The 25,671-nt window shown below is 37.2% G+C and overlaps 1 protein-coding gene and 1 pseudogene across 1 annotated transcript in view; one reads left to right on the top strand and one right to left on the bottom strand.

The window, feature by feature from the left end:
• The window catches only part of KCNT2 (potassium sodium-activated channel subfamily T member 2), a 379,130-nt gene extending 354,232 nt beyond the window's left edge, over positions 1-24,898 (bottom strand). Inside the window, exon 1 of the mRNA XM_061185285.1 lies at positions 24,395-24,898. Within this exon, the coding sequence (XP_061041268.1) occupies positions 24,395-24,489 (95 nt within the window). The 5' untranslated portion in view covers positions 24,490-24,898. The remainder of the gene's footprint in view (positions 1-24,394) is intronic.
• Positions 6,404-7,041, top strand: LOC133087698 (large ribosomal subunit protein uL11m-like; annotated as a pseudogene).
• Positions 24,899-25,671: the final 773 nt, after the last annotated feature.

Below are 25,671 nucleotides of genomic sequence, written 5' to 3'. Positions count from 1 at the left end.
ATTCCATCCAAAAACAGCAGATTACACTTTCTTCTCAAGTGCACACGGAACATTCTCCAGGATAGATCACATCTTGGGTCACAAATCAAGCCTCAGTGAATTTAAGAAAATTGAAATCATATCAAGGATCTTTTCTGACCACAACGCTATGAGATTAGAAATCAATTACACGGGAAAAAATCGTAAAAAACACAAACACATGGAGGCTAAACAATATGTTACTAAGTAACCAAGAGATCACTGAAGAAATCAAAAAGGAAACCAAAAAATACCTAGAGACAACTGACAATGAAAACACGATGATCCAAAACCTATGGGATTCAGCAAAAGCAGTTCTAAGAGGGAAGTTTATAGCAGTACAAGCCTACCTCAAAAAACAAGAAAAATCTCAAATAAACAATCTAACTTTACACCTAAGGGAACTAGAGAAAGAAAAACAAACAAAACCCAAAGTTAATAGAAGGAAAGAAATCGTAAAGAGCAGAGCAGAAGTAAATGAAATAGAAACAAAGAAAACAATAGCACAGATCAATAAAACTATAAGCTGATTCTTTGAGAAGATAAACAAAATTGATAAACCATTAGCCAGACTCATCAAGAAAGAGAGGGAGAGGACTCAAATCAATAAAATTAGAAATGAAAAAGGAGAACTTACAACAGAGACTGCAGAAATACAAAGTATCCTAAGAGACTACTACAAGCAACTCTATGCCAAAAAAACTGGACAACCTGGAAGAAATGGACAAATTCTTAGAAAGGTATAACCTTCTAAGACTGAACCAGGAAGAAATAGAAAATATGAACAGACCAATCACAAGTAATGAAATTTAAATTGTGATTAAAAATCTTCCAACGGGGGCTTCCCTGGTGGCGCAGTGGTTGAGAATCTGCCTGCTAATGCAGGGGACACGGGTTCGAGCCCTGGTCTGGGAAGATCCCACATGCCACGGAGCAACTAGGCCCATGAGCCACAACTACTGAGCCGGCGCGTCTGGAGCCTGTGCTCCGCAACAAGAGAGGCCACGATAGTGAGAGGCCCACGCACCGCGATGAAGAGTGGCCCCCGCTTGCCACAACTGGAGAAAGCCCTCGCACAGAAACGAAGACCCAACACAGCCAAAAGAAAAAAAAGAATAAAAAAAAAAATCATCCAACAAACAAAAGTCCAGGACCAGATGGCTTCACAGGTGAATCCTATCAAACATTTACAGAAGAGCTAACATCCATCCTTCTCAAACTCTTCCAAAAACCTGCAGAGGAAGGAAAACTCCCAAACTCATTCTATGAGGCCACCATCACCCTGATACCAAAACCAGACAAAGATACTACAAAAAAGAAAATTACAGACCAATATCACTGATGAATATAGATGCAAAATTCCTCAACAAAAGACTAGCAAACAGAATCCAACAACACATTAAAAGGATCATACACCATGATCAAGTGGGATTTATCCCAGGGATGCAAGGATTCTTCAATATATGCAAATCAATCAGTGTGATACACCATATTAACAAATTGAAGAATAAAAACCATATGATCATCTCAATAGATGCAGAAAAAGCTTTTGACACAATTCAACACCCATTTATGATAAAAACTCTCCAGAAAGTGGCATAGAGGGAACCTACCTCAACATAATAAAGGCCATATACAACAAACCCACAGCAAACATCATTCTCAATGGTGAAAAACTGAAAGCATTTCCTCTAAGATCAGGAACAAGACAAGGATTTCCACTCTTGCCACTACTGTTCAACATAGTTTTGGAAGTCCTAGCCACGGCAATCAGAGAAGAAAAAGAAATAAAAGGAATACAAATTGGAAAAGAAGAAGTAAAACTGTCACTGTTTGCAGACGACATGATACTATACACAGAGAATCCGAAAGATGCCACCAGAAAACTACTAGAGCTAATCAATGAATTTGGTAAAGCTGTAGGATACAAAATTAATGCACAGAAATCTCTTGCATTCCTATACACTAATGATGAAAAATCTGAAAGAGAAATTAAGGAAACACTCCCATTTACCATTGCAACAAAAAGAGTAAAATACCTAGGAATAAACCTTCCTAAGGAGACAAAAGACATGTCTGCAGAAAACTATAAGACACTGATGAAAGAAATTAAAGATGATACCAACAGATGGAGAGACATACCATGTTCTTCGATTGGAAGAATCAATATTGTGAAAATGACTGTAGTACCCAAAGCAATCTACAGATTCAATGCAATCCCTATCAAATTACCAGTGGCATTTTTTACAGAACTAGAAAAAAAAATCTTAAAATTTGTATGGAGACAAAAAAGACCCTGATTAGCCAAAGCAGTCTTGAGGGAAAAAAACGGAGCTGGATGAATCAGACTCCCCGACTTCAGAGTATACTATAAAGCTACAGTAATTAAGACAATATGGTACTGGCACAAAAACAGAAATATAGATCAATGAAACAGGATAGAAAGCCCAGAGATAAACCCACGCACCTATGGTCAACTAATCTATGACAAAGGAGGCAACGATATACAGTGGAGACAAGACACTCTATTCAATAAGTGGTGCTGGGAAAACTGGACAGCTACATGTAAAAGAATGAAATTAGTACACTCCCTAACAGCATACACAAAAATAAACTCAAAATGGATTAAAGACCTAAATGTAAGGTCAGACACTATCAAACTCTTAGAGGACAACATAGGCAGAACACTCTATGACATAAATCACAGCAAGATCCTTTTTGACTCACCTCCTAGAGAAATGGAAATTTAAAAAAATAAACAAATGGGACCTAACGAAACTTAAAAGCTTTTGCACAGCAAAGGAAACCATAAACAAGATGAAAAGACAACCCTCAGAATGGGAGAAAATATTTGCAAATGAAGCAACTGACAAAGGATTAATCTCCAAAGTTTACAAGCAGCTCATGCAGCTCAATATCAAAAAAACAAACAACCCAATCCAAAAATGGGCCGAAGACCTAAATAGACATTTCTCCAAATAAGATATACAGATTGCCAACAAACACATGAAAGGATGCTCAACATCACTAATCATTAGAGAAATGCAAATCAAAACTACAATGAGATATCATCTCACACCTGTCAGAATGGCCATCATCAAAAAATCTACAAACAATAAATGCTGGAGAGGATGTGTAGAAAAGGGAACCCTCTTGCACTGTTGGTGGGAATGTAAATTGATACAGCCGCTATGGAGAACAGTATGGAGGTTCCTTAAAAAACTACAAATAGAACTACCATACGACCCAGCAATCCCACTACTCTGAATATACCCTGAGAAAACCATAATTCAAAAAGAGTCATGTACCAAAATGTTCATTGCAGCTCCATTTACAATAGCCAGGACATGGAAGCAACCTAAATGTCCATCAACAGATGAATGGATAAAGAAGATGTGGCACATATATACAATAGAATATTACTCAGCCTTAAAAAGAAACGAAATTGAGTTATTTGTAGTGAGGTGGATGGACCTAGAGTCTGTCATACAGTGTGAAGTAAGTCAGAAAGAGAAAAACAAATACCGTATGCTAACACATATATATGGAATCTAAAAAAAAAAAAAAAAAATGGTCATGAAGAACCTAGGGGCAAGACGGGAATAAGACACAGACCTACTAGAGAATGGACTTGAGGATACGGGGAGGGGGAAGGGTAAGCTGGGACAAAGTGAGAGAGTGGCATGGACATATATACACTACCAAACATAAAACAGATAGCTAGTGGGAAGCAGCCGCATAGCATAGGGAGATCAGCTTGGTGCTTTGTGACCACCTAGAGGGGTGGGATAGGGAGGGTGGGAGGGAGGGAGATGCAAGAGGGAAGAGATATGGGAACATATGTATATGTATAACTGATTCACTTTGTTATAAAGCAGAAACTGACACACCATTGTAAAGCAATTATACTCCAATAAAGATGTTAAAAAAAAAAAAAGAATGAAATTAGAACACTCCCTAACGCCATACACAAAAATAAACTCAAAATGGGTTAGAGACCTAAATGTAAGACCAGACACTATAAAACTCTTAGAGGAAAACATAGGAAGAACAATCTTTGATATAAATCACAGCAAGATCTTTTTTGATCCACCTCTTAGAGTAATGGAAATTAAAACAAAAATAAACAAATGGGACCTAATGAAACTTCAGAGCTTTTGCAAAGCAAAGGAAACTACAAACAAGATGAAAAGACAACCCTCAGAATGGGAGAAAATATTTGCAAACGAATCAGCGGACAAAGAATTAATCTCCAAAATATATAAACAGCTCATGCAGCTCAATATCAAAAAAACAAACAACCCAATCCAAAAATGGGTCAAAGACCTAAAAAGACATTTCTCCAAAGAAGATATACAGATGGCCAAGAAGCACATAAAAAGCTGCTCAACATCACTAATTATTAAAGAAATGCAAATCAAAAGTACAATGAGGTATCAACTAACACCAGTTAGAATGGACATCATCAGAAAATCTACAAACAACAAATGCTGGAGAGGGTGTGGAGAAAAGCGAACCCCCTTGCACTGTTGGTGAGAATGTAAATTGATACAGCCACTATGGAGAACCGTATGGAGGTTCCTTAAAAAACTAAAACTAGAATTACCATATGACCATATGACGCAGCAATTGCACTACTGGGCATATACCCAGAGAAAACCGTAATTCATACAGACACATGCACCCCAATGTTCATTGCAGCACTGTTTACAATAGCCAGGTCATGGAAGCAACCTAAATGCCCATCAACAGATGAATGGATAAAGAAGTGGTACACATATACAATGGAATATTACTCAGCCATAAAAAGGAACGAAAATGGGTCATTGTAGAGACGTGGATGGATCTAGAGACTGTCATACAGAGTGAAGTAAGTCAGAAAGAGAAAAACAAATATCGTATATTAACGCATATATGTGGAACCTAGAAAAATGGTACAGATGAACCGCTTTGCAGGGCAGAAATAGAGACACAGATGTGGAGAACAAACGTATGGACACCAAGGGGGGAAAGTGGTGGGGTAGGGGTGGTGGTGTGATGAATTGGGAGATTGGGATTGACATATATACATTAATATGTATAAAATGGATAACTAATAAGAACCTGCTGTATAAAAAATAAATTAAATTTAAAAAACAAAAAAAAACTATCTTCTCCGGTAAAACTCCATTCATGTAAACAAAATCCATTAAAGTCACTACAAATAAAATAAACAATATGTATACATAGATATGCAAATAGTCAAAGTATTTTATGTATTCTTTGAACAATTTTACACATTAAAATGTACCAACCATATTAAAAAATATTATAAAAAATACTATTTAGCATAGTATTTGTAGTCCAGAAGTTATTGGGACTAAAGATTAAAGTTTGATTTTTAAAATAAAAGAATAAAATTATTTGAATGATCTATTATCAACTGATTTTTCTAATAAGTTTAAACATAATATTTTGCCTCATTTTTCTGTTCTAAAACTAAAACTAGCTATCGTTGGGGTGTCTACACAATCCAAAGACAACCTCTCTGAAAAGAGTCACATCCTTCTCAATCTAAGAAGTTGCCCCTCCCTTATAAAAGTATGAATAGGTATGTCTGTGGCATTTATTATATTCATTGACACATTATATTTAGTTACCACTGCATATCCCTGATATTCTTGGATCTCTATGGGTGTTTTGAAAATATCTAACTTTCCCTTTTATTCATTGTGTCAGTTATTGAATCCAAAGCCTATCATATTCATGTCATTTCATTAAAAGAAGCCTTTAATTTAGGCATATAGTTAAATCAATTTTTACTAAGCATTACCTAGGATGTGCTCCTACAAACCTTCTAAAAGACATTTTTTAAATAAAAGAAATGGCTTTCCTCTTGCTTTCCTCATTCCTATACCAGAGAAAACATTTTTGTAGCCACTGTTGTTTTAAAAACAGCATGGCCCGCTAGACTTTGGGAAATCACCAAAATGTTAAAGAAGATATTAAAAGGAATAAGGCTAAGTGCACTACTTCTTTTCAAGCATTACCTGATCAGTTACGGTCCCTCTTTCTCATAATTCATCTTAAATATGCCAGACCAGCAAAATTATAAAAGGAACTATATAAAAATTCCACACCTGCCGTACGCGATCAAGAGATGCCTGCTACTGCCAGACCCCACATTTATTAATGAGCAGAATATATTATAATTGTCAGATGACTTGTTACAAGAAAGAGATAAAGTGCTGTAGTCACTGGGATGCAGGCCAGGTTTTAGAAGATGTCCCAGTACCCCTCCTCCTCTTCCCCCTCCCCCTCCTCCCCACTCCTCCTCCCCCCTTCCTCCTCCCCCCCTCCCCCTTGCTGTAGACCCGAAATGAATTAAAGCCGGGAACTCCGCATCATGTCAAGGCTAAGCCAGGCCACTCAGGCCCTCAGGAAGCTCGAGGCCAGCGACATGATCCGGACCATTGGCCCGGGCCCCCGCTAGGTCCCGTCCTGGGTCAGCAAGGCGTTTCTGCCAACCAGTTCGGTAAGGAGTTCAACGAGAAGACCAAGGACATCAAAGAAGGCATTTCTCTGCCTACCAAGATTTTTGTGAAGCCTGACAGGGCATTTGAAATCAAAATTGGCCAACCCACTGTTTCCTACTTCCTGAAGGCAGCTTCTGGGATTGAGAAGGGGGCCCCGCACACAGGGAAAGAAGTGGCAGGCCTGGTGCCGCTGAAGCACGTGTAGGAGATCGCCGGTGTCAAAGCTCAGGATAACGCCTTCGCCCTGCAGGACGTGCCCTGTCCTCTGTTGTCCACTCCATCATTGGATCTGCCCGTTCCCTGGGCATTTGCATGGTGAAGGACCTCCGTTCTGAAGAGCTGGCAGCTTTCCAGAAGGAGCGAGCCCTGTTCCTGGCTGCTCAGAAAGAGGCAGATTTGGCAGCCCAGGCAGAAGCTGCCAAGAAGTGACCCCTGTCCCCCACCCTCCAGGATTTTGAAGGGGGCCAGTTGGGAAGGCTGGGCCAGAGGGGAGGAAGGGAGGTCACATCAACCTGACCTCTCCCTGGCAGAGTTCAGCCCACCTGTTTCCCCATAAGCTGGCAGGACTTTCAGTCTCTTCACTGCTCTTCCAGATAATGTAGGATGTGCTTTTTCAGGTAAAGAATGACTTTTCAGTGAGGGGGGTTGGTGTGGTTGGTCTACATTAAAATTTTAGATAAAAAAAGCTCCTGCTTCTAAATTGACATTTTGAGTAATATCACCTGGCAGTAAGGAAGCATTCACCTCAGCTACACCTTATATATCTATATTATATATAGATATAGATCTATATCTATCTATATATCTGTATTCCCTTCCTTATTATCTACTATCAGCACCAAAAATACCAAAACTTCCTCAACACCTATATGATTAAATGTTGATTCTGTGAAAAGAAGCTTTGCACTCTCAAGACCCGTTAACTACCATAACATAGGGATGATTTACAGTGGCTCACAATTTTCCAAAGGGTCCAGTTACAAGTTAGTGCAGTGTTTATAACATTATAATTGTTTTGTTTGTTTTGTTTTGTTTTTTTTGGCCGCAATGCGCAGCGTGCAGTATCTTAGTCCGGGACCAGGGATCGAACCCGTGCCCCCTGTAGTGGAAGTGCAGAGTCTTAACCCTGGACCGCCAGGGAAGTGCTTATGACGTTATAATTTTCATAAGGGAATTTAAGAACCTTCCCATATTGGATCATTCTGTTTATCAAGAGAAGACTTAGGATACCTGTTGAGATTACAATTTCCTCTGAGAACTGCTCAGAAATGAAGGCAAACAATCAAACAGTTAAAGAATTACACTTAGAGTTAGAATTATACTTAGAATTGGAATTATGGGTTCCCTACCCCAATAGCCATATCACTTGCCTAACCTCCATCCCTCCTCACCCACCCACCAACAAACACATACATTTTTTTTTCCCCCATAAACAAACCTGATTTTGTTTGCACACCTTCAAGTGGCAAAGTTCTTCAGAGGAGGCTGAGTCCGCCTCCAGCCACCGAGGTCTCATTGCTCTGGCTATGGTTTGGTTTGGGCACAGCACAAACCAACTCCAGCCAACAGCACATGAGAGCATATCTGTCAGGATGCCTCTGGCAACGCTTTTCTCACTTTAAGGAAGGGCTTAATACAAGGACAATTCTTTTCTCTACCTCTTGACTTTGTCACTGGAACCAGAGGAGCCATTCAGGGACCAAGGGGACAAGCTCCAGGAGACAGAGATAGAGTAACACATGTCAATGGAAGCCATGGAGAAAACAGAAATATCCTGGGGTCTAAAGTCAACCCTGAAACTATAGTAGTTCCAAACATCTTGTTTTATTGAGTGTATCTTAGCTGGGTTTTCTAGGATTTGCCACTGAGAGAATAGAGACTTTCTGCTATTGTGTCAGGCATTTAAATTCTCTTTAGTTGAAGAAATAGACTCACAGACATAGAAAACAAACCTATGGTTCCCAAAGGGGAGAGGGGGGTGGGGGAGGGATAAATTAGGAGGTTGGGATTAACATATACACACTACTATATATAAAATATGTAACCAACAAGGACCTACTGTATAGCACAGGGATCTCTACTTAATATCTTGTAATAACCTGAAGAGAATCTGAAGAAGAACAGATATATACATATGTATAACTGAATGTATAACTGAACTGCTATGCTGTACACATGAAACTAACATGATATAGTAAATGAACTATACTTCAATAAAAAAAAGAAGAAAAAAATAAAAATAAAAAAATAAATTATCTTTAGTTGAGTTTCTGCCTATAAAATGCAACATGAGATTGGTTTACCTTTCCATACGCGTTGTGAAGAATACAAAACCAATAAATTTTAAAAGGATTAAATACAATATAATAGCTTTTTTATGTATTAATGTACATAATATTGTCACATAATTCTTTTTCCCCTGTGCTAGCTCCACAATTTGCCCATACTTATTTTTATGTAATATGCTATACAATAATTGCTTATTTGTCCTTCTCTCCTTTCTAAGATAGATGAAGGTGGGTACACCTTATTCTTTGTTTTCAGAGGCTTAGCACAGGCCACAATTCATGGTCAGGCCTTAACTATTGCTTGCTGAATTGAATTCAATTTTATCAATAATGAAAATGAGTATATTAAAGAGACCTTCCTTGGATGTTTTGCAAGGCATAATTAGATACTACAGATTTTGCTCCCTAGAATTTATAACCCCAGTGAATAATATCAAGTTGCATTGCACAAACATGACAAACACTAACCCAAATTGATCCTCTTTTCATATTTCCTCTCATTTCACAACATTGATATTCTTCACCCCAATCCATTTTCACATTTGTTAATGACACTTCCAAAGTATTTTATTGAATTTTTTTTTTTTGGGCCACTTTCACTATCACTGCTCTACCTCTTTTATCCCATTAAAGTAGCTTAATGAATTTCCTACTCTTCCAGTAGTTTCTAAAGTTACAACTTTAATCATGCCACTTCCTTATTCAAAACCTTTCAACAATTCCCCAGTCTACAGAAAAAAAAAAAAAAATCACACTCTTCAACTTGGCAATATAAGTTCTCCTACAGTCTTCCCCCAAACTACTGATATCCATTATTGATCCACAAGTATCCTATACTATGTCCAATCTAGTCTACTTATTGCATCTTTTCCTAGAACATGCCCCATGGAAAAGCCACCATACCTTTGGGCTAGCCATTACTACTTTATGTCTAATACATGAATCCTAATATATAAAATTTACTTTCTAAAAGTCTCCAAGAAGCTCTTTCTAATACTCCCATAATACTGTCCCTTGTACCATGTTCTACTTTATGGGAGTTATTTTGCGTGTCTTATGTCTCCCACACAATATAAGCTCAAGGATGGTATGAGCGTGGGATTATATCATTCAACTACCTCGCATACATCATCCTAACTCATATGGTAGCAGGCATAAGTTCAATGTGAACACAATTTGAGATGCACAGAGGAACTTCCCCTCACTTTATTATAAGGGTTTACTAAAAGGAGACATTACTTGGAATATGTAGTAGGAGGAACAGAATCAGCAAGTCAGAGCAACTTTATACTGAACATTTTAATTAGTCTTTTTTTTAAAAACACATTTAATTATATATTTCTGTAAGTGACTAGAGTTTGTTTCTCTCCTACCTGCCATGTGGTAAAGAGATGTATTATAAGCTTCTTTCTGATACTGAAGAGGAGAATGAAGTGAAATCAAAAGTGTTCATTCCATTGGACAAAAACAGCAGGTAAAGACCTGACTCGGTAAATAGAATAATAATTGGAATATACATGTTTTGGAAGAATGTGCCTCCTTCTATTCAAAGACTTGGAACATGTTTAGATAACTGTCACTGATATATTTCACATATTTTTTATTCCTCTAGAAAATTATTCTATTCACACTAACACTGCAAAATTAAACATACTCAACTATTATAAGCACCGTTCCTCAATTTAAAAAAAAAAAACTTTTTTTTACAGTATTTAAGACCAAAAGAATTCCTTCTGTTCATCCCAATTATATAAGTATTACTACCACTACCTATCTGATCTTTTCAACACCTCCACAAGTCTCTTGGACAATGGCACTGCTGGCTGTCAAGCAGACTGATGGCTTTCACTGAGCAGCCCTATATGTAAAATTCAGAATTCACTTTAACAGTCATTTGAACTGTCACTGTACGAATTATGGACTGAAGCACATTCTGCTTTGCCATTTTGAAAGGAAAGCTTCTTGTGAATATTAAACTAGAAGTGGGAATGGCATTTTCAAGTCAAATGATTTAAACTACATACCTGGGTTTAGAAGGAGCTTTAAAAAACTATTTTGTTTCCATGGAGAAAAACATCTCAAATTCAAATGATCTTGTACTTTTATTATAATAATGTATATATGTATGTATGTGGTGCACATATATATTCATAGCTGTGACTTTTTTTTCTTTTAAAAATATCTTCCTTATATTACAGAATTAAAATTCTTGGAGCCTTTGTGTAAACCACGTGTGTTAAATAATATAGGAAGATCCAAAATGAATTGAAGACATGACTTTTTCCCTAGAAAGTTATATGTTATACCTGAAATAACATGTGAGTAATTATAAAACAACATCATATGTAAAATATATTGAATAGCCTGAGTGATTTCAAAGATTTCATTAGTAACTCTGGCTCTGTGTTTGTTTTTCGGTCCAATCATAAAGCGGGGGGATGATGTGAACAGGAAGAGATGCCAGGAAGCCTCAGAACGTGGTGTGATACCAGCAAAGGCAATGAAGTGGGTATCAGCATGGGAGGTGGGGAGTGATTTCTGTGAGTAACTACAGTGACTAAATTTCAAAAAGCAGTTTAGGAAAAATTAATGAAGATATTATGTGCTCATAGACTGGAAGAATTAATATTGTTAAAATGTCCATACTACTCAAGGTAATCTAGAGATTCAATACAATCCCTATCAAGATTCCAATGGTGTTTTTCCACAGAAATAGAACAAACAACCCTAAAATTTATATGGAATCATAAAAGACCCCAAATAGCCAAAGCAATCTTGAGAAATAAGAACAAAGCTGGAGGCAACACGTTCTCTGATGCCAAACTATATTACAAAGCTATAGTAATCAAAACAGTAAGGTATTAGTATAAAAACAGACACTAGATCGATGGAACAGAATAGGGAACCCAAAAATAAACCCATGCATATATGTTCAATTAGTTTACAACAAAGGAGGCAAGAATATACAATTAGGGCAAGGACAGTCTCTTCAATAAATGGCATTGGGAAAATTAGGCAGCCACGTTGAAAAGAATGAAACTGGACAATGATATTACACCATGCAAAAAATTAACTCAAAGTGGATTGACTAAAGACTTAAACATAAGACCTGAAACTATGAAACTCCTAGAAGAAACCATAGGCGGTAAGGTCTTGACATAGGCCTTGGTGATCATTTTGAACCTGACACCAAAAGCAAAAGCAACAAAAGCAAAACTAAACAAGTGGGACTACTTCAAACTAAAAAGCTTCTACACAGGAAAGGAAACCATCAACAAACTGAAAAGGCTGCCTATCAAATAGGAGAAAATATTTGCAACTGATAAATCTGATAAGGGCCTGATATCCAAAATATATAAAGAATTCATACAACTCAATAGCAAAAAAGCAAGCAATCTGATTTTTAAAATGGGCAGAAAATCTGAATAGACATTTTTTTCAAAAAGACATACAGACGGCCAAAAGGCCAATGAAAGATGCTCAGCATCATTAATCATCAGGAAAAAGTTAAACAAAACCACAGTGAGTGCGGCAGTGGTGGTGGTGGTGGGATGAATTGGGAGATGGGATTGACATGTATACACTAATATGTATAAAATAGATAACTAATAAGGACCTGTTGTATAAAAAATAAAATAAAATAAAATTCAAAAAAAAAATCAAACCACAGTGAGATATCACTTCACACCTAGTCAGAATGGCTATTATCAAAATAACAAATAACAACTGTTGGAGAGGTTTTGAAGAAAAGGGAACCCTCGTGCACTGCTGATGGGAATGTAAATTGGTGCAGTCCCATGGAAAACACTATAAATTTCTTTAAAAAATTAAAAATAGAACTATGATATGATCCAGCAATTCCACTTGTGGGTATTTATCTGAAAAAAAGAAAACACTAACTCAAAAGGATATATGCAACCCTATGTTCATAGCAATATTATTCATAATAGCCAAGATATAGAAACAACCTAGGAGTCCCCTGATGGAAGAATGAATAAAGAAAGTGTATCAAATATATATGTGTGTGTGTGTATATACATATATATTTCAGCTAAAAAAAAAAATGAAATCTTGCCATTTGTTACAAATGGTGTTGGTAAAATTGGGGAGCCACATTGAAAAGAATGAAAATGGACAACGATATTACACCATGCAAAAAGTTAACTCAACGTGGATTAAAGACTTAAACATAAGACCTAAAACTATAAAACTCCTAGAAGAAAACATAGGCGGTAAGGTCCTTGACATAGGCCTTGGTGATCATTTTGAATCTGACACCAAAATGGTGTCAGATGGACCTCGAGGGCATTCTGCTAAGTGAAATAAGTCAGACAGAGAAAGACAAATAAAATATGATCTCTCTTTCATGTGGAATCTAAAAAAATAGTAAGTTTTTTAAAAAAGAAAAAGCTCATAGATACAAAGAATAGATTGGTGGTTGCAGAGGCTGGGAGAGGGAGTAGGAGAAATGGGTGAATTGTTTGTTTTAGTTTAAATAAATTGATTTATTTAAAAGAAAAAACTGGGCCTGCAGTTTGAAGACATAAAAATGTGTTTTCAGGAAAAAAAAAATTAATGGAGGAGTCAGTTAATGAAGAACACTGAATACAGGGCTGAACATTTTAAATTTACATAATAAGCATCAGTGACATGAATATTATGTTAAAATTATGTTAAGAAGATTCTGATGAAAATGCTTAAGTTGAATGAGACTTGAGCTGGCCATGGAGATTATTGGAGGTGGGGTGCAAAGAACAGGCTTGGAACAATGAAGCATGCTAGCAAGAGCTATATTAATTTAAATAAGAAGGAATGAAATCCTACCAAAAAAGAATAGATAGAGATCAAGAACTAACTAAAAAAGCAAGCTGAAAAAATAATACAAAACTACTGTGAGTTTTGAAATGCAGAATTCTGGAGGATTATAATGATATTGGTGATGGTGGATAAACTGAAAACATATTCTAGTTTGAGGTTATTTGTATCAATTAATTAGCAACCAGAAGTCTGCTATAAAAACTATGTGCTTAATATATATCTCTATCTATGTATATGAAGATATATAGGGCTATATAAATAACTAAATTCAGGATATTTACAAAGTCTTTATATAATGTTAAATTGTATGATATTTACTTTAAGTATTTGTGGGAAAATAAATGAATTAATCTAACCTTTGTGAGGAGGTGAGAATAACTACAATTCAGTCTTGTGTTTTGGTTAGAATCTTAGTAGATTCTCCATGAAGTGAGTCATCCTACCCACTACTGAGTACATTTATACTTCAGGTTCACAACGAAGAATATAACCCTAAACTCTTTGCATTCTTAATTATTAATCAAAGCCATCTATATAAAAAAAGTTTTTAAGAAAGATTACATGAAAGACTCAGTAACCTCAGGAGTTTTTTTTTATTTGTCCTAAAATATGTATCTGAAATACATGTATGTCCTGTAGATCTACTTTAAGTGAATAATTCTTTCTAGTTATATCAGAACCTGACAGTGAGATGTCACAAAAGTCTTATGAAATTTGCTCTTCTTTTATGACAGGAAAGTGGGTGAGGATATTGTACACTAACCAAGATCCACGGGACCAATGTCCTTTCAATTTGAACACCAAGGAAAGCTGTATTTCTCCTGAACTGCTGGTTTATTTCTCATCTTATGTGACCGATCATGTCTTTGCTCTAACTCTGTGGTCCATCTCTGGTAACTACATAGGAACTAATGGAATTCATATTGTGTACCAACTCTACACCTGATTCATTTTTACCCCCTTATTATATTTTTCTTCAGCTGTTTTTTTCTATTTATGCTATTGTACATATTTATGTGAACCATTGCAAATCTTTTTTGGAACAGGTGAAACATACTAATAGGTACATCTAAATGTTAAGGCCTCCATCAAGTAATTTGACATTACCACATTTAGATGTCATAACATCTCTGCAAGAGGATTTTCATGATCACCAGCACAATTATTGAGAAAAATGAATTTCAGGTGGGTACAAATACCTTAGGGAGTAGAAGTATAAGTAGAAAACCCCAAAGTTCTACTGAGAAACATAAAAAAAACCTAGCCATATCAAAAGAAAGGTAATTGTTGTGAATTGTTGTGACTCCCGGGATATCAATTACCCTTAGCCTGTTTCTACTATAAATAAATAAATATTTAAATAAACAAAATCTCTGCTTTGTTTGTTTCACTGATTTCCTATTTCAATCCACTTTCTTCAGACTGTCAAAAGAACAATGCTCTATATGGAGAGGGGAAAAATTATTTTCTCCCAGAAAATATTACCAACTTCAAAAATTCCATAACTTTCCTCGAGTTACTCATTGTGATGCTGACCTAAAGGGATGCAGATGCTATGTGATTCTTCTACCTTCCAAAGCACTCACATTTGTTTGCGTTTTGTTCTTTCTGTTATTTCATAGCATTAAATCACATCTGTTTAGTTGTAAACATAGGGTGTAGGCATAATAATTAGATTCTGGTTCTAGCTCTTAGGATTATGTAACTTGGAACAAGTCATGAATTTCTGTACCTCAGGACATTCATCTGTAGGAAGGGGAGGATACCAGACTCCTCAGAGCTGGTGTGAAGATTCAATGAAATAATACATGGGACATGCTTAGAACAATGTGTGGCGTTCTAGACCTTCTTCAATATCATCACCTATTTTCACTTCATCTTCTGTATTTTCAGTAAAGAGGTGGAATAGCACAGGAACTCTTGTGGAGAGATAGGCAAGAAATAGAAACATCATACAAAAGCTTCCATCTGCAATTTGCCAGTGTCATCATCCCATGGCGTGGTCGTGACTAAAGTCATTGCCATCACTCCTGACTGGAACTTGTGCAGCTTACTAATCTCCAGATCCGATTCCTAGGGGATGGAGTGGTATTTCAATTCTTGACAGACCTGACACAGCAGGCTGTCCATTATTAAACCACACATCTGGTCCCTCTTGTTAATAACTGGTTGTTTGCAAAATGTGGACAATCTGCAAGTCTTCCCACAGGGAGTTAAATGAGGCTGAAATGTGTTAATCCACTTTTATCCCTATTCACACAGTGATTTACAAGATGGGTTAAGTGTGCGCCCATAATAATTCATCATTCTGTTTCTGTGCAAGGTCCACTGCAAGACAGCCAAGAACAAGCTGTCCTTTAGTCCTTAGATTCACTGGTTTTTGGCTTTGTGTGCAAAGTCCATTTCTTGCACATACATAGTGTGAAAAGTAGAAATAATACAACTCTAGTTCAAGAAAGGCGCACACAGAGGGAAATGATTCTCACTCTTTAAAGCCATGGCATAATTGCAGTAGTGCTGGGAGGACTAAAGCACAGTCCAAAGAGAGGCCCAGTTAAGAGTCTGAACAGGAAAAGGGTCCAAGAGTTGAGACTTGCTGCCAGGCAACAGTGCCCTACAGACCAGCCAAGCTTGGCAGCCTGGGTTTCTGTTTCTATTTCCCTTCACTGCCTCTATTTGTCAAAAAAAGACAAAGATAAATATGATCAATCCAAGACAAAATCGGGGAGAGAAATCTCACTGTCCCCGGTCTCCCTCTTCCGCGGATCCTCTTCTCAGAATCCGCAGGAGTATTTCCCCCCTACTCCTTTCAGGTGACTAGGACTTTCCAGCCTCTACCGAATCCCTTTCCCAACTCCAAACCCATCCCCACTTCCCAGCCAAAGAGGACAGGTAAATCTAATACCACTGGAGCACTCAATTAGTTTACACAAATGATTTACTTTCCCGAGTATGTGCAGTGGTTCTTCCTTCCCCTGAAATTATACTACGTCTCAGATTCTCCTTAAGAGAATCTAGTTCTGGTTATTGAGGAATCAAGGTCAGATATTTTGAATTCACTCTTCTGCTTCCAGATGATCAGATATGAAGGACCCAATGCCATTCTTACAGCGCTTTCTTGCCTTCACAACGCCTGGGTTTTTATTTATCTTCTGCAAGCATGTATATGGTCACCCTTGCACATGAGAGATATGCAATCAAATATCACAGTGGCTCAGGGTCATGCAATACCCAGACACTGTGACAAATTACGAGGCCAAACATACACGAACAAAGATTTGGGTTGGAGCGATGGTTGGGAATACAAGGTAACCTCAGCTCCTAAGGAACCATAGCCTATGCTCTGTAATACATGAGTGTATAACAAAACAACAGTGACATAATACAGAATATTAGAAAAGTTATCAATATTAATGATTGTTTTAGGCGAAAGAAAACTAATAATGTGATTTGGCTGGCAAAGTAAAGCTCATGATTGCAAAATGTGGCAAATTTAGTGCTCGCTTCGGCAGCACATATACTAAAATGTGGCAAATTTCTTCGTTTCTACGTTAATTAGAATCGAAGTACAATAATCATTATAAATGTGTATTAGGTATAAATATTTAATATGGATTATATTAAATGTTTGACAGATTAACAATGTTCTATATTTTATTGAGTTGCAAGGGTAAAATATCTATGCTCAGTCTTTATAATTTGTTCATAAAGTTTGGTCATTTGCTTACAACTTTAAAAACCTTACATACCACCACCATGACCACCAGAAAGAAGTTTCTGGCTCAGCTTATCTTTATCCACTCTACTTGGGCGGTACACTCAGTATGAAAGGGGACTCCAAGTCCCCGCCCACCACCCACTTCACTCACATCCTAGTTTTTACAACTCCACACAGCCAGTTTGAATTTGTACTGAGGTTGAGATTTTCTCAGTGCTACAGATGCACCTTTTTCTTTTTACTCAGTTCTCCAAGTAGTTTTCTCTTAAATTGCAACTTGATTGCTGTCTGATGACTAAGATACTTGTGAAAAAAAAAAAAAATCATGACCTATTAAAAAAAAATCCCATATCCAGTCAAAAATTGTCAAAGAGTAAAAGTAATTGTCCTTCTGGATTATTACCTACTGTTTTGATTACTTTTACAGAGAAATTTTAAATTAGCAACTTAAGACTCAGGAAAAGCATTAGTTTAAAGACATCTTGATTGAAGGTATTAAATACAGCTCAGAAAAGGCCACCCTTATTAAATTTCAAACTATAAATATATAAAGCTACTGGTTAAATTTCACTGTAAAAAGTATTTCTGTTTCATTTTCTAAAGGCAACTTAGACAAGCATGGCACATAAGTAAGACAACGTTGGCAATACAGAAATACACTAATAAAAATAGATGAACCATCAATGACAAAATGATATATAAACATATAAATGATAAACAAGAGCATGATATTTTTTGCTTTTTTTGGGGGGGGGGGGGCGGGGTATAGTTGTTTTACAATGTTGTGTTAGTTTCTACTGCCCAGCGAAGTGAAGTAGAGTTCCCTGTGTTATACAGCAGGTTCTCATTACTTATCTATTTTATACATATTAGTGCATATATGTATAATCTCCCAATTCATCCCCCTCCCTTTCCCCCCTTGGTGCCCATACGTTTGCTCTCTACATCTGTGTCTCTATTTCTGCCTTGCAAACCGGTTCATCTGTACCATTTTGCTAGATTCCACATATATGGGTTAATATACGATATTTGTTTTTCTCTTTCTGACTTACTTCACTTTGTATGACAGTCTCTAGGTCCACCCACATCTCTACAAGAGCATGATTTGAAAAAGCCAATAAAAGTATCGCATTCACTATTAACCTAGCTACAAGTACACGTGATGACTAAAGATATTGTTAATATTTATTTTGTACCAATAATGAAGACCAAAATAAGCTTTCATTTGTACTACTTCTCTTACTACCTTTCAAATCTATTTTTGCAGAAGTTGAGTTACATTACTAACAGAGAAGGAAAAAAGTATGTTAATTCTGATAAAACAATAAGTTAGCTGAAATCATTTTCTTGGTCATCCATCTGGATTTATGTCTTTCTACCCATCCTCAAGACTAACTTGAAGCTGCAGTGGAGAAGCTGTTTAGTAGAAAGTTTAATCTCCTTAAAATGTCACATACCTTATGTGGAAAATGAAATTGCTACATTCCAACTTCCTTCACCCAAGATTTATTATACATAGAGGTATCTTGAGAAAAGTGTAATACTCACAGAAGAGGTATTACAAATAAGTAACCATATACAAAAGGTGGATATATAAGAGTGGTTAAATGGAATCAAACTTTAAATTCCAATAAATTTGAAAAGCCATATTTCAATTTTATTAATAAGAGTAGGTAAAAAGAAAAATCATATGTTTTTACATAAAATATGAATGTCTGACTTATTGGTAACTATTGAAAAATAATAATTATTACACTACATTTTTCTCTGCATTTTATATATTTTATATATATATATGTAAAGTCAATTTTTGCACCATTACCTACTTCAGTCGTAGGTAATTTTTTATTGCCTTATTCAAGGAGATTTCTCTTAATATAATAGTGCTAAAAGACACCAAATAGTCTGGGTTTTCTGATAATAAATGCTTAAATCATTTTTATAGATATTGCATACGCATGGTTGGTTCCACTATATAATTAAACAGTAAAAATAACATTTCATTCTTTTTAATAACACTTAAAATATTTTAAAAGTATATTTACTGACCTGAACATAAAAACTTAGAATAAGAACTTTATATTAAATGGCTACTTTTAAAAATAATATATAATTTAATAAGAAAGATAAAATTGGTAACACATAAATGTGCCAGATGCCAATCCAAAACCCATTTTCCCAATTCAATTTGATTATATAAAGTCATATTGCATATTTTCATTGTATGATATCTAAACTTACACATACTCCAAAAGCTATCCAACATTCTCCCCATTTTATAAATACTTCTTAAACTATTAATCGATTGAACTGTACCCTTTGTTCAATTTCTTTTATGTTTTCAATTACTACAATGCATTAGGTGACTTGCTTGCATTACTTTTAAATTCCACCTACAAAATATGAAAGATATACTTAAAATTACTGGAGTTGCAACACCTGACCAAATATCTGAAAACTAGAATAATGTTAATTAAATAAACGGCCTACTCCCATATGACTGCAACTGAGAATTGTCCATTAACAGTAATTTATCCACAGCTGTGATAATTTATCCACATCAAGTGCATTGTGTTCCAAACTTTAAAATTACTGAGTCATGATGAAGGATGAGAAGGGCTTGTCCTAACTGCCTAAAGGCATTTAAAACCTGAAATTTACCAATCTTTATCTTTAATATTTATCTTTAATATTCTTTAATTAATTCTTACTAAAGAATAAGAATTAATTAATATTCTTTAAAGAATTCTTTAATATTCTTTAATATTTAATTCTTTAATATTTATCTTTAATATTCAATCTTTAATATTCTCTTAACTGTAAGAGAATATTCTAAATTTTTATTGCTTTATGAATCTTAGCAACATTAAAATAGAAAAAAAAAGTATTTTAACACTACAACAATTTTACATATTACAGAATGGCTCCCATATAAGATCAGTTAAATTCTGTCTCTACTCATATTGGTTTCAATCATAGAGTAACTTTGATGATATTAAGTATTCTAAATATTAAATTCAAAGTATATTAAGATTTTGAGCCATCTCTAATATAGTGATTTTAGCTACTGTATTTTCAAGCCAACACTGAATATCCTATCTACAAGTGCTGGATGCTCTTCTTGAGTCTTAAAACAGAAATTCTGCAAGGATATCATCATAACATAAGCAATACTTTCAACATTCTGGGGGGAAATTCACCTCTAATTATATCTGTGAACACCTCCTGATCAAGCCCTGTTTCATATTCTTTCTTATATTCTTCCCAAAGCCTAACTTAATGAGGCTCTCAGATGTAGCATGTATTCAAACATTAGCTGATTGGATAAATGACCATTAAAGAAATATTATACAAACCATTTACATTAGATTTTTGTGTTCTATTCAGGATGCCAAAAAAGTAAACACGCATTATATATACAACAGACATCCCTAAGGCATAAGCAGTGTTGTCATTTAGCAACTCTCAAACTTATTCATGGCCTCCCAGAACTAATGTTATTCCTGTGCTAAATTATCTTCACTGCTCTAACTCTTTTCCCTTCCGTGCTACTTAGAACAGGATACCAGAATGCAAATAAGGGAGAGGTAATTATGTAAGGATGCACTGACCTATATGTTACATAGTCATTCCATGTATTTCACATAGAATACAGATCTATCACATATACATTTTACATATACATACATATTGCATGTATTTTAAGTGTGTGTCTGTTTCCCTACCAAAAGGTGGTACAACATAAACGTAAGTGAACTATCCAAGGCTAGTTCACAGACAGTCTACGGTGTGGAGTACACACTTCCTGTATCCTGATAGACCCACCAGTATTCCCTCTGTAACAATACCCCTTCCCACATCAGTGATATGCCTCACTCATTTTCACATGCCAGTTCACCATATCCTACTAAGATTGAATTTAAAATTCTTAAAATGAAGGGCAGGGTAGAAAGTGTCTACATCATCTAATTCCCCCGTCATTTCTAGGATATGACTCTAGATGGGGAAGGTATCCAGCCTGATCCAGATTCCCCCGGAAGAAGACCTTGAGATAAGGATCGAAGCCTAAATAGCGTATTTGGGAAATGATACAGAAAATACCAGTTAGGGAGAGGGGGAAGGAAGCCAATAAACTCGCAATACCAAGCCAGTTACCACTGTGAGCCAACTAGAGCTGAGTCCCATTGGACACAGTGTAGAGAACATGCTCCAGAATGGTCCCAACCAAGGAACTAGGAGGCTAAGGTATTTGTCTAACAAATCTGTATTTACTCAGTGGCACCTCTGCCTTGCTCTCCAAGAGGCCCTGGTGTGCACCTGAGGCCAGGAGAAAACAAACAAACAAAAAACCTCAGACAGGCAGAGGGTGTTCATAGAAAATATCCAGAAAACATGGGCAGAGCACTAAATGCATCTGTTGTTAGAAACTGTCTACTTACTCCTGTATGAAAGACTGCTTCCTCCTTGACTCTGCAGGAATTGAGTCCACAAGATAACTGAGTAGAATAAGATTGCTATTCAGACTTAATCGCAAAGAGGAATTTGTAACAATACTAAAGACAAAAGAGATGATTTTACTTATTGCATATTAATTTAAGTTTCTGAAGAAAATTTTAAAAGTTGCAAACTTCAAGTCGTAGGTGAAGAAGGGAACATTAAGAGCACTTCACCTATGCTAGATGCTGTAAAATTATTCTTATAAATTCAAATTTAATTAAGTGGAGGGAACTTCGGAGCTTCTTGAGTAATTTCAGTCACAAAGTCATCTTTACACTTTTAAGATATATCACCAACACAAGTATTTAATTTCCCAGAAACTGAGTTTCCTAGTCCTTAAAATAATTACCTACAATTCAGGGACTATGTGAGGATCGACTGAGATAACACATATCATAAGTTAACACATACATGTGTTTATATATATATATATATATGTTACCCACACACATACATATAAGCATATAACATATAGCATAGTTAACATATAGCACTAGCCAAGTACTTAGTACCAACTAAGTGTTAGTTTTACAGAAATATCTTACAGAAATAAGATTACTGAATTTCATAATGGCGGAATGACTTGCCCAAGGCCACTCAGGTAGTGAAGAAATAAGCATAGGATTGAAACCTGGGTCCCTATTAATCAAAGGCTCTTGTCTTCGAAGATGGACAACTAATAGAACCAAAACTAAGTTTTCACGGAGCCACAAAATTACCCTTAAAGTGAACCCACGTTTGGTTCAGTAACAATACCTCATTTTAACAGTACATATGGCCTAATTTTAAAGTTAAAGTTGGTCTAGCATAAACTTTCAGTATAATACGTATTTTAAAGAAACGTGCAAAACTTTTTTTGACATAGCAACGACTCATTTAGGAAGCAGTCAACTAACCAAAATTCTTAATTCCTGAAATATAACTGCAGCATCCCTAGAAAAGTGAAGGCAACCACATGAACAATTAGTATCTTGGATACGATACTAAAAAAACAAACAAACAGTGCTACCACCACCAAGTCCAAAATATGTACTCCATGTGTTCAGCCCAACTCAGACTTTTACAATGAGGATTTCTACTCTACATGATGATCCTGACCTCCTGAAGTAACAAATACAGATCCAATTACTATGAACACCTCACTGTACTTGATGAGCCATTGAGCTAAGTTAATAGTTTATCTAAATGTCAATTAGCATTGAAATTTGTTTATTCTTTTCTTCATCTTCAGTCAACCAGAACACCTTACATTCCAAGCATACTTGTAAATTGGCATTTGTTCTTTAATTTTTTACCAATATATATGTTTTTGCCTAAAAAGAAGATATTGAACTGAAATATTATCCTCTACAAAACATCCATACCCCTTTAAATTACTAACATGAGACCAAAGAAGAAGTCCACAATTGATGCTGAAGATAAAATCCCCTGTGTGTAGTGTAGGGGTTGGTATTGAGAGCTGAGATGGAAAGGAAAAGAAGGAAGGTATTTCCCAGTGGCTGAACAAGGAGATTCTGAATGGGACCAATAATGGATCTTTTATGCAATTAAAATAGAACATCAATACCAAACTGAACTTTAAGGAAACATTTCAATTGAGTTGAAAGACTACTTGGTATACACATATTATTTTAAAACAAGGAAATGTGGCATGTGATACCTAAATGACTATTCTGGAAAATACTAAATTCAATGAAACATAAAATGTGCTTTTTAAATAATAAGACATAGCAAGAGGAATTCCAGAAGTTTAACTAGGCAAAACAGTGATGCTATAGATAAAACACATGAGCAATATTTTGCTAATAAGAAATATTTTAGTTTTGAGACTTAGTTTTAATTTTGTGGCATATACACTATTTAGGTTAAGTACATTATTTATGAAAAGGTTGGATCATACTATACAAACACCATTATTAATAATAGTCACAGTTACCCGTTCAAAGTGAGTATTTTCCATTGCCAACGCTGCCATTTTCACTACCTGTTACATATTTAAACCAATTGTCTACCTGCGTCTTCAAATGTTTAAAAAACATAAAATTCCCAGTGGCAGGTGTCTTGACACCTAATCAAGACAAGACTGACACGGAGTAAGTAAACAGGTGGGTGCAGGTGATTTTAAGTTTATAATGTGCTTTTTCAGTCAACTTGGATGCATTTTCTAATTTGGTTAACAACACCTAAGGAAAAAAAAATGAAAATTGACTGGCACTGATATTGCGTGCCATTTGGATGTAATTGTACCTCTCACGCCAGCCTCATACACACCCTAAGAAAGCACAGATAGACAAAAGAATAAGCACAAATAAATGCAACAAATACACTGCAGGGATCAGAAAGTGAAAAGGCAAAGAGTTCCTTGCCTACAGCAATTGCTCTAGAGAGTCAAAATGGAGAGACACGTCAAAGAGTCCCTCTTCCTCCCTCCCCCAGCCTCTGGCTCCTTTCCCTCCTCTCCCTCCTTTTCCCCTTCCAGCCTCCCCATCCCTCCCTTTCCCAGCTGTATCTACGGAACCACACTGCAGCACACCACTCACCTGTCGTCGTTCTGCCATCCTTGGTCCCCTAGCAGCAAATCCCGAAACCTGTACCTGGGAGGCAGAGGGGGCACTTCGCTCTCCAAATCAACCATCCTTCCTCAAAGAGTGGGAAACGTAAAACAACGAATGGAGGCGAGGAGGACGAGAGAAAAAAAATATTGCGGAGTAGAGGGCGAGTACTAACGAAATGCGGGAGATGGGCTGGAGCAGGGGAAGGGGCCTGGGATGGGGGAGGGGGGTCTGCTCCCAGCCGGAAGCTGAGGCTGAAAGGGGCCGGCTCCTCTCTCCTGAGGGTGTGATGGGGATGATGCAAACCCAGCCCAAGAGCAAAAGTCTGGCTCTGACAAGAACCAACGCTGCCAAGGAACCGCCCCCAGGATCGGCGCCGCCTCTGGTCCCCAGGACTCGGGGGAGGCGGGAATGCAAAAGTTACTTCGCCCGAAAGAAAAAAGAGAAAAAACGCGCGGTGCCTAGAAAGAGGGGAGAGGGGTGGGCGTGCGCTCGGCGTTGGGGTGAAGCACTTTCCCGCACGGCGGGCGGCGAGAGGCTCCTCCGAGGACAGCTCCGGGAAGCAGGTCCCCTCGGGCGGACGCCCCGCACGGCCGCGCAGGCGCCGGGGGTCCCGGGGTTGGAGTCCCCGCGCGGCGGACGGGCTCTCCCCGTGGGCGGGGCCGCCGCGGAGGCCCCGCCAATGAGACGCCCCTCATTAGCATAACGGTGACGGCCGTGCCTGGGGAAGACCAATGGGGGCGAGCCTAATTAGCGGGTTCCAGGGCTCCAACCCCCTCTCTGGAGGAGGGGGACGCGCGCGTGGAGTGTCCCCAGCTCCCCCAGCTCCTTCTCCTTGGCCGTCTCCAGCCAGGTAGGCGGGGTAGAAATGGCACGTTCCGGGAGAGGGAATCCCCGCTCCCAGCCCCAGGAAAGTCCTAGTCTTTTTTCTCACTGGCTGAAAGCAAGGGAGGTGTTTCCCTGATCCTGGAAAAGAATGAAGGGCCACTTTAGGCCGCTGCAGAGAAACGATTAATGCATGGAGGATGACATACTAGGAAATGAGGGCTGCTGCTACCCGTGGTGCTGTGGGCTTCCAAGTGGCCTTCACCTTGCTAGGTGTGCTCCTGTTAGTGGCCCACGCGGTCAGAGGAAGGGTGAACCCGAGGGTCCACAGCCTGTTTTTCAGTATGGACCGCAGCTTAGGGGAACCTGCTGTGTATAAAAGCCCTAGTCCTATTTGCCTATACTGTTTTTCCAAAAAGAACCGATTCCCTCAGGGTACG

Source organism: Eubalaena glacialis, chromosome 3 (genome assembly GCF_028564815.1).
Source record: "Eubalaena glacialis isolate mEubGla1 chromosome 3, mEubGla1.1.hap2.+ XY, whole genome shotgun sequence".
In the NCBI taxonomy this organism is placed as follows: Eukaryota; Metazoa; Chordata; class Mammalia; order Artiodactyla; family Balaenidae; genus Eubalaena; species Eubalaena glacialis.
This window is presented reverse-complemented; position numbering and strand designations above follow the sequence as displayed.